Source organism: Mesoplodon bidens (genome assembly GCF_964165515.1).
Source record: "Mesoplodon bidens genome assembly, chromosome: 2".
NCBI classification, from domain to species: Eukaryota; Metazoa; Chordata; class Mammalia; order Artiodactyla; family Ziphiidae; genus Mesoplodon; species Mesoplodon bidens.
The window spans coordinates 43,720,738-43,731,309 of record NC_138177.1 but is presented as its reverse complement, the minus strand read 5'-3'; the positions used below and the strand labels follow the sequence as shown (position 1 = coordinate 43,731,309).

The following is a 10,572-nucleotide window of genomic DNA, read 5'->3' as shown; positions in this document are numbered from 1 at the left end:
GATCCTGGTCACCTTCGCTTCCCTGGTTCATCGGAGAGGAAAGTTTATAGCGGTGACCCTTCGATCCCAGATTGACTATTTACAGGATAAGCACTCAGGATCGGTATTGAGGAGAGGAATTTACCTTTATTTCCCCTCTCCAAGAAGCAACGTCGGAGTGGTGGCGTGGAGAACAGCATTTCTTATGTTAAAAACAACTCAGCTATAAAGAGAAGCTACAGATATGTACGCTGACTATAGCTATCACATTTCATTAGGTCAAGTAAAAATCTAAAAAAGAATTTTAATGTATGTATGTGTGTGCTGAACCTACACGAGGCTGAGTGGTCACTGAAATCATGACACGTCTGAAATACACGACATGAGTAAAACATGTCAGCCTTTCTTGGACCCATTCTCCCCAGTCTGCCCAGACTGTCTTCTTCGGCACCCCAAAGCCTAGGGACCAGACCAGGGGGCGGGGGCGCGCAAGGGGATTCCCTGCGCTCCGGAATCTTCCAGGCCCCTCTGATTCCGGGAAAGGAAGCCCAGGGGGCCGCCCTTCCCCCGCAAGAAGATCTGCCTCGGCACCGGGTCTTGGAAACCTGGGTCAAAGACCCGATAGAAGGAGAGGAATCTGGCGTGAAGCCCGGCGCCGAGGGCGGAGAAACCCAGGGAGGGGTTCAGGAAGATCGAAGTGGGGAGGGGGCGATCCGCTTTGCACCCACCTTGGGGAAGCCGAGCGCAACCTCCCAGGTTTCCGATTTTCCAGTTTGCGTGGGTAAAAAAAATCCTACCCCGACCCGGGCGGGTCTTACGCAATTATTATTTAAGTGGAGAGAGGGAGGAAAAGTTTTGGAGGGGTGGAAGGAAAGGCGGAAAGAAACAGTCATGCCGTCACGTGGGCTGTTTTCACGCATAAAAGGAAGGTCCTCTCCGTTAGCTTCCAGTTGTCAAACGACTCGCAGCGACCATCAGAGGACGCTCAGGAACTCCGCACCGCGCCTTCCTCCAGCTGGACAAGCGGGACCCACACAGCGCACGCAGCGCCTCCGCCGTTTCCGCGCCCCTCCCGCAGCCGAGATGCTCGCCCGCGCGCTACTGCTCTGCGCCGCCCTGGCTCTCTGTGGTGCAGGTGAGTGAGTACCTGGGCGCCTGGCACCTGGGACTCCGCGGCTCCGTACACCCGGGTCAAGTTTCCGCTCTGACCTCTCCAGGGAACTCTAGGTATTCTGAATACCCTCGGAAGACAGGCTGTATGACTTTGTTAAAGAGGCTGGACCACTCGAGTCCAAGTAAACTGGACGGACCAGCTCAGCTTTGCCATCAGCTCTGATCATCATGGGTCACTTACTTAACCCGTCCGAGTCTCACTTTTCTCATCTGCTAAATAGGAATAGTGATACTAATTTGCAGGTTGTCATAAGACAGAATCTGATCAATATATGCGAGATGGTTTTTTTTTTTTATAGTACCTACTGTTATTGAATGGAAATAATTGTGTTAAATACCCTAGTTAGTGCTTTCCTACCCCAGGGAAGTCCAGATTGTTTTTTCAGGTAAGCAAAATGCTTAAAAATGTAGCTGTTTTTACTTTGAAATTTTCTTTTATTTTTTTGGCCGCACTGCGCGGCTTGCGGGATCTTAGTTTCTTGACCAGGGATGGAACCCAGGCCCTCAGCACTGAGAGCGGAGTCTTAACCATTGGACGGCCAGGGAATTCCCTGTTTTGTTTTTGTTTTTGTTTAATGTAAATTAAGTCATGCCACTTTAATACTGTAAGCCATTCAATGATTTCCCTTGACACATGGAAAAAAACCCAAATTCCCAGAAGACCCACATGATCTGCCTTTGCCTTTTCTGAACTCGCCTTCCACCTCTCCTCCTAGCTTTGCTTCTGCCACACTCTCTCAAACACGCCTCAGGGCCTTTGCACTAGTTTTCCTCTCAACTTGGAATGTTCTTCGTCCAGATCTTTCAACAGCTTTGAGTTCTGACAAAAAAAAAAAAAAAAAAGAAAACAAACAAACAAAAAACTTAAATTTTGATTAACGTACTAGATCTATTCACTTTAATTTTGGAAGTCCTACTTCTTTGAGCCTCTTAAAAAGGCTAATTTGAACATCTAAAAAGTTACGAAGAAAAGCTTAGCAACATTCCACCGATATGTCTGGTGGAATATTGTTACCTTTAGAATAGGAAGTTGGTATTTCTACATTATAACCGTTCTGTGAGGCAAGCCAAAAAAAATTGTTTTCCCATGACTACCTGTATATTTCTTGAACTTTTTTTATCATAAAGTTGACTCATAGTAAGTAAAACAATTAAATATTTAAGTCAAGATTAAGACAGTGAAGAATGATTTATTCACTGTCTTTACTTTCTTTTTTTTTTAAATTCGGGTATAGTTGTTTTACAATGTTTTGTTAATTTTTACTGTACAGCAAAGTGGAGTTCCCTGTGCAATACAGCAGATTCTTATTAGCTATCTATTTTATACATATTATGTCATATATATGACATATATATCAATCTCATTGTCTTTACTTTATTGTAGCAAATCCTTGCTGTTCCAGTCCATGCCAGAATCGAGGTGTATGTATGAGCATAGGATTTGACCAGTATAAATGTGACTGTACCCGAACAGGATTCTATGGTGAAAACTGTACCACACGTAAGTTTGTTTTTGGGTGCCCTCATTTGGAATGGGGATATATACAGTTATCATTTTACAGAGTTGTGTCATATAATGAGGTCCCGTTAATTTCTCTCTTTTTTTCTCATTGCAGCTGAATTTCTGACAAGAATAAAATTATTCCTGAAGCCCACTCCAAACACAGTGCACTACATACTTACGCACTTCAAGGGAGTCTGGAACATTGTCAATAACATTCCCTTCCTGCAGAATATGATTATGAGATATGTGTTGATATGTAAGTACAAATCACTTTCTAGGGCTTTCAGCGGCCTCAAAGAAAAATGTACTTTATAAAACTTTAGATTTTTAAACTTAATCCAAAACATTTAAATATACCATTTTAGTTTACCTTCTGTCTTAATGGCCAAAAATATTGACATCTGAATCCCTTCAAGTTTATAAAGTTCTGTTTCACAGTCAGAATTCTACTTAAAATCCTGCATACCTCTTCTAACCTTCACTGTTCTTGACAATTTGTGAAGGAAGTGTGGTCTAGTTGTTTACTGAATGCCCATGGGCCACAGGATTGCACCCATTAAAATAAATGGATAATTTGGATTGGGGTCAGCAAGAAAACACCTTTATTTCTAAAGTGAGTGTCAAGCCCAGACATTCCTCATAGGCCTCTTGAGCAGTAAGTGGATGGTTATTTGAAAAATCAAGATGGCTGAACCATACTGTCTTCTGTAAAGTATATATACGTTATCAAAGATGCATTTTAATGAATCATGCTTTCCTCTTTTGAGTACCAGTGGCAGTTAGGATTTAAAGTATAACTGTTTTAAAATAGAGTATCTTTGTTAGGATTAAATTCACTCTAGTGCCACTTTGCATATTTTACAATAAAAATGAACATTGATTTGCCTTGCATATGGGAACAAATAACAGTTTTTTTTCCCCTCAAATTTCAGCGAGATCACATCTGATTGAGAGCCCGCCAACTTATAATGTGCATTATGGCTATAAAAGCTGGGAAGCCTTTTCTAACCTGTCCTATTACACCAGAGTTCTTCCTCCTGTGCCTGATGACTGCCCAACACCCATGGGTGTGAAAGGTGAGTGAGAGGAAGCAGTTAGAGATGTATTGACTGTAACTGGGATTGGATTGCTACCTAGAAAATTTGACCATAAACTATGATTTATTTGTTAATAAAGTCATTTTTTCCTTATGGATATCTCTGGAGATTTTTTTGAAAGTGTGAGTCCATGTAAACTACTCCATGAAAGTGAATGGGCATTTTGGTATAATGTCATGATGTTTTCAAATTCTATCATTAAAACTGAGTTAATACTAAACAAAATAGATTAAAATATTCAATAAGAAGTTGTTCCCCTGTATTTTGGAACTTCCATTTATATTATGATCCTGTTCAAAGCTGTACTTCTCCTATAAGTGAAAAAGACCCTGGTTAATTGACAGTCACTCTCTGTTTCCTTGAATATATAGATGGATTCTTATCTTGGCTTTTTCATTTTTCAGGGAGGAAAGAGCTTCCTGATTCAAAAGAAGTTGTGGAAAAAGTACTTCTAAGAAGAAAGTTCATCCCTGATCCCCAGGGCACAAATATGATGTTCGCGTTCTTTGCCCAGCACTTCACCCATCAATTTTTCAAGACAGATCATAAGCGAGGACCAGCCTTCACCACGGGACAGAGCCATGGGGTAAGACAGAGTTAAATCAAGATTAGTAGCAAATCATAGTTCTATCTATAAAAACCTTAATGGAGTTTCCATTTTAATTCACTGGTTTGGTAAAAATACAAACACACACACACGTACTTACATACATATATACAGATTATTATTTGTAGTTTGGCTCTTATATTTTTAGTTTAAAATATTGGCACTGCAAAAGGTTGTCTTCAAAGACATTTGTACCCTGATTATGCTGCCTTAAATATTATAAGGTGAGATTTTTGCAGCATTATTATCTCTTGGATTTCAGTGACGTAGCTTCAAGTTATTGATAAGAATTTTATATCAAACATTTTCTGCTGCTTTTTAAAAGAAATACCATATAGTTATAGTGAAATTTATGATATAAGCTCCATATGAGACACTAATAGGTGACATATTTAGGAGACATATTTAGGTTTGTAGGTTTTAGTAGCTTCAGTGGATAAACAAGTTAATTTATTATTTTGTAGCTGTGAAAAATGTGTTATTGAAAAATTTTAATTAAAGCAAACTAAATCATCAAGTTATTTAGTGATAAATACATCATAGACACTTTACATAAGAATAAACAACAGCAACAAATTAAAAATTTTCCATAATCTTCTAGGTGGACTTAAATCATGTTTATGGTGAATCTTTGGAGAGACAGCATAAACTGCGCCTTTTCAAGGATGGAAAAATGAAATATCAGGTTTGTTCCATTTAAATATTAAGAATTAGTTATGACTCACTAGCTACCTATGTTCAAAATCTCTAATGATTAAAATTTGTTTACCTCTTTTGTTACTGTTATTTTTTAGATAATTGGTGGTGAAATGTATCCTCCCACAGTCAAAGATACTCAGGTCGAGATGATCTACCCGCCTCATGTTCCTGAACACCTGCGGTTTGCTGTGGGGCAGGAAGTCTTTGGTCTGGTGCCTGGTCTGATGATGTATGCCACAATTTGGCTGCGGGAACATAACAGAGTGTGTGATGTGCTTAAACACGAGCATCCAGAATGGGACGATGAGCAGTTGTTCCAGACGAGTAGGCTAATACTGATAGGTAAGCAAGAAGAGCAAATCATTTAAATAAAACCCTCTTCCCCAGAGAAAACTAACTTTGCTAGGTTTTCAGTAATTCTGGGGGAATGTAGTACCTGTAAAATCACCTGCTCCATATTCATTCAATTCTTGAACTTTTGATGGTAAAAAAGAAAATATAAAAGTGAAGGAATGGCAAATTAACAATTGCATTTAGGTTGCTTGAACGTTTGTGAGAAGAAATTCATGTTTTAAATTTTTCTTTTGTGCCAATAGGAGAAACTATTAAGATTGTGATTGAAGACTATGTACAGCACCTGAGTGGCTATCACTTCAAACTGAAGTTTGACCCAGAGCTGCTTTTTAACCAACAATTCCAGTACCAAAACCGTATTGCTGCTGAGTTTAACACACTCTACCACTGGCATCCCCTTCTGCCTGATACCTTTCAGATTGATGGCCAGGACTACAAGTATCAGCAATTTATCTATAACAACTCCCTCTTACTGGAACACGGCCTCACTCAGTTTGTCGAATCATTCACCAGGCAAATTGCTGGCAGGGTAAGCATTATTATTGAAAAACAAAACAAAACATAGGACTAGTCAGTAACTAGAATTTCTGCCGCAGAAATGATTTTTCTTAAACTTACTAAAAGAGTAATTATTTGCTAGTAATCTCTCCTTGGAAATAAGAAGCCTAACGTATAATCTCGATTATAATATAATGTTACCATTATAATCTAGATCATAGAAATATTCTATAAATATTCCAAACTTATAGTTTAGGTCTCAGCTGGGAGCTGGGGCATCAGTCTTACGTACTTGGTACCCAAGGGATGCTTTTAAAATAGAAATCTGGGAATTCCTTGGTGGTCCAGTGGTTAGGACTTCACACTCTCACTGCCGAGGGCCCAGGTTCAATCTCTGGTCGTGCAGCACGGCCATGCAGCACGGCCAAACAAAGAAAAAAAAATCTTAAATATGCCTAAAACTCAATTGTGTTCTACAATGTAATTCATTTTCAACAGGTTGCTGGTGGTAGGAATCTTCCAGTTGCAGTAGAGAAAGTATCAAAGGCTTCAATTGACCACAGCAGAGAGATGAAATACCAGTCTTTTAATGAGTACCGCAAACGCTTTCTGCTGAAGCCTTATAAATCATTTGAAGAACTTACAGGTGAGAAACAGTTTCTAAAATTCTTCAAAGAGTCAAGGGGCAAATGGAGACAGCAGAAGGTGAAAGGAAATTGAGCAAAAGGTAAGACTTTTTTTTTATTTTGTAAAAGTTTTACATTGGTTGTATCTCTGTCCTTGTCACCTTCACAGGAGAGACGGAAATGGCTGCGGAGTTAGAAGCGCTCTATGGTGACATTGATGCCATGGAGCTGTATCCTGCTCTTCTGGTAGAAAAGCCTCGACCAGACGCCATCTTTGGGGAGACCATGGTAGAAGCTGGAGCACCATTCTCCTTGAAAGGACTTATGGGTAATCCTATATGTTCTCCTGAGTACTGGAAGCCTAGCACTTTTGGTGGAGAAGTAGGTTTTAAAATCATCAACACTGCCTCAATTCAGTCTCTCATCTGCAATAACGTGAAAGGCTGTCCTTTTACCTCATTCAGTGTTCAAGATCCACAGCTCACCAAAACAGTCATCATTAATGCAAGCTCTTCCCACTCTGGACTGGATGATATCAACCCCACAGTACTACTAAAAGAACGTTCAACTGAACTGTAGAAGCTGATTGATCATATTTATTTATTTATATGAACTATTTCTTTTAACTTAATTATTTAATATTTATGTTAAACTCCTTGTGTTACTTAACATCTCTGTTAAGGAGAAAGGGGTCATACTTGTGAAGATTTTCATGTTGATTTTAAAGATGTCTTCAAGTTAAAGGGGGAAAACAGTTTTCATTCTTTTGTACAATCCAATGAGAAATGAGTGTGACATCTTTTTACTTGAATTTCAACTTATAATAAGAACAAAAGCTAAGATGTTTGAACATTTAAATGCTGTTACAAGATGACAAAATGCTGCACATTTCTTTCTACACTATCGATATTTCCAAGGTGTCTTCCATGATGTGTGAGAAGCAACTACCTACTCAATGATCATTTTATGATCTTTTAGCCATTTTCTGATCAGTTTACTTCTATTTTGTTTTCCTGGTTTTAAGGTCTGAGTTTGTCTTTCTTTGGACTCTATACTTTCTTACCTGAACTTATGCAGGTTTTCAGGAAAAGCTCAGCTCAGGACTACTACAGAAGGCCTTTACAAGAAGGTATACACTCATTTTAAGTGAAAGGCAGAGAACTTTGTGAATAATTTAAAACCAAAGTAGCCTTATAGAGGCTAATAGCTTAGAACTGTAGGGGGTTCTTAACAGTAAGCAAGTTATTCCTATTCTAATGAATGTCCGTTCTCACTTAAAAACAAAATTAAATTGCTGAATAGTTCCCAGGAAGACAATGCTTCTTTTCCACATCTCATTGTCAGCTGACATTTTCTGGTACTGTATATTAATTTAATTTATTGAAGACTATTATTTATAAACTGGGTTTAAGGCTGCATTGATTTTTTTTTTCTGCATTATATCAGAATCAGTGTATCTTTTGGGATTACCTCTGAATTATTAATACAAGATAAATAATTGGCTTAAGATTTGTGAATACATTTATTTAGGAATCCAACTTTGGTATACTGAGATGTAAAGTTGGAATTTGTCTTTAAGGTTTACCTATACACCAGCCCACAGAGAATGTTGTGTCTCATTAGCCTGGATGTGCTATAAGACTGATATTTTGTACATTTTTGAAGGACCTGTGGACGTTTCATTAATTCATTCACCCATAACTTTCTGGGGGGACATTCCGTGCAAAGAACTGTGGGTTTTAATATTTTTAAATCAAGCACTGATTACAGATAACATCAGTATTTATGTAAATAATTGAAAAAGTATGCCTCAGGCAGAGGGAGAAAATAAAATTTCATTAAAGAGAAATAACTCAGGGGAACTTTTAAGGTTTTATGTTATTGTTAAGAAACAGTCAATAGTAGAAGGGCTTGTATAAAAATTTAACTTGATTTAAAAAAACTGATTTGTTAATATCTGAATGACTGAATCTGGGAATTTGGAATATGTGTTGAATGTTTTGGTGCCTCAGACAAATGTATGATTAAATTAATTTATGTAAACTGTAAGTGTTGAAACAAATGTCTGTTTATTTTTGTACTATTTAAGAACTGAAAATCTCTTCTAAAATAAATTTTGACAGTTGCTTATATCTTTGTCATGAGATGATTTCTGTAAGGCATTATTGTTCTCCTATCTCTTCCAAACTGGACTGGCCTTAATGAAATGGTTCTGCCCTCAGTCATACAGAGGCCTCTTAAGGTCATTATAACCTCATTCACGGCAACACTGTATTAGAAAATGTGTGCTCTGTGCTATAGGGGATAGCCACAGACTTGTTTTCATTGCCTAGTCTTAGAAGAGGAAAAAACAAAAACAAAAACCAAGTATACAAAAGGCAAAGAATAAGACAAATTTACTAAGGAGGTACAAAATTTAACAGGAAGTTCAAAGAGGGAAAGATTATGGTCAGTTGGGTACATCACTGAAACCTGGCTCATTGGCTTCTGTCAGTCCCTACTCTTGACATCTTGGTAATTTCAATATCCACATGGACTGCATACTTAACATCCTGCCTGGGCTCTCTTGTCCTCAACTCCAGTGTTGCCTTCTTCCATACTTCCTATGGCCATACAGACCTTGATCTCATCATTAATTATCGCACCATTTCCAAAATTTTCATTTCAATCATCTTCCTTTATTCCCAACACTTCCAGCTCACTTATTTTAGTACTTACACTCTAACATCTAATTTCAGTTTCACTGAGCCTATTGATTCACCAAACCTCATCACTATCTTTCACCTCTTATCTCCTCATTTCCTTCCTTATGCATCTAACTCAGATTCCATTGCCCATGTTTGGACTCCCTCATTTCTTAGTCTACTCTCCACTGTACTTAACTGGCACAGCTTCATTTCATCCATAAACAGATTATCTGACTTCTCAGTAGCATTCAACACAAATGTCTAGCTTCTTTACTGAAAGATTTTTTTTCTTGGCTTCATGGTTTCATACTCTCACCTTTCTTCCCTTTCACAGAGTGTTACTATTCAGAGGGTTGTTTGGTTTTTTTATAAATTTATTTATTTTGGGGGGCTTTGGGTCTTCGTTGCTGCAGGCTTTCTCTAGTTGCAGCGAGCGGGGGCTACTCTTTGTTGCGGTGCGCTGGCTTCTCATTGCGGTTGCTTCTCTTCTTGCGGAGCACGGGCTCTAAGCACGCGGGCTTCAGTAGTTGTGGCTCATGGGCTGTAGAGCGCAGGCTCAGTAGTTGTGGCGCTTGGGCTTAGTTGCTCCGTGGCACGTGGGATCTTCCTGGACCAGGGCTCAAACCTGCGTCCCCTGCATTAGCAGGCAGATTCCTAACCACTGCGCCACCAGGGAAGTCCCAGGTTGTTTGTTTTTAAAGCTCTTCATACATTACTGTATCTATAAATCGAAGTGTCTTGATTCCCCTTTCTCTTATCTAAACTCTTCCAGGTTAATCCCATCCAAGTTTATAAGTTGAAACACTAATTAATCACTCTCAAATTTGTCTCCAGAACCTACTTCCAACTGTCAATTAATAACTTCTCTACTCAAATTCATAAATTTAGTGTCTTACTTTATATCTCTGCCCTCTCAGCACCACATACTCTAAATAATAATCATCCAAAATTAAAGACACCACTATTCCCTAGTTTTCAAGCAAAAATGATCTCTTTCTTTCACATCCACAGCCAGTCCAGCAGCAATTCTGTCGACTATATCCCACACACAAATCCTAAATCTGTCATTTTCCCTCCAACTCCATGACAACCAACCTAGTTGATGTAATAATCTCTTGATTGGTGTTCTCTCTTCTATTCTTGCCTCACTCCAAACCACTCTCCTTATAGTAATGAGAGTGATCACTTTCAAACATAAATCATATTCGGTTGCTTTTTTTTTGGCCATACCGTGTGGCATGTGGGATCTTAGTTCCCCAATCAGGGATCGAACCCATGCCCCCTGCATTGGACGTGTGGAGTCTTAACCGGTGGACCACCAGGGAAGTCCCAAACATAAATCATATTT

General features: G+C 38.8%; 1 protein-coding gene across 1 annotated transcript; it reads left to right on the top strand.

Moving 5' to 3' along the window:
- The first annotated feature begins 601 nt into the window (after window positions 1-601).
- On the top strand, window positions 602-8,653 carry PTGS2 (prostaglandin-endoperoxide synthase 2). The gene is made up of 10 exons (XM_081256334.1): window positions 602-1,114; window positions 2,537-2,653; window positions 2,769-2,912; window positions 3,589-3,732; window positions 4,158-4,339; window positions 4,962-5,045; window positions 5,155-5,401; window positions 5,656-5,942; window positions 6,410-6,557; window positions 6,707-8,653. Exons 1-10 carry the CDS (start codon window positions 871-873, stop codon window positions 7,114-7,116), a joined length of 2,007 nt encoding a protein of 668 aa, XP_081112460.1. The 5' UTR covers window positions 602-870; the 3' UTR covers window positions 7,117-8,653.
- The last annotated feature ends 1,919 nt before the right edge of the window (window positions 8,654-10,572 follow it).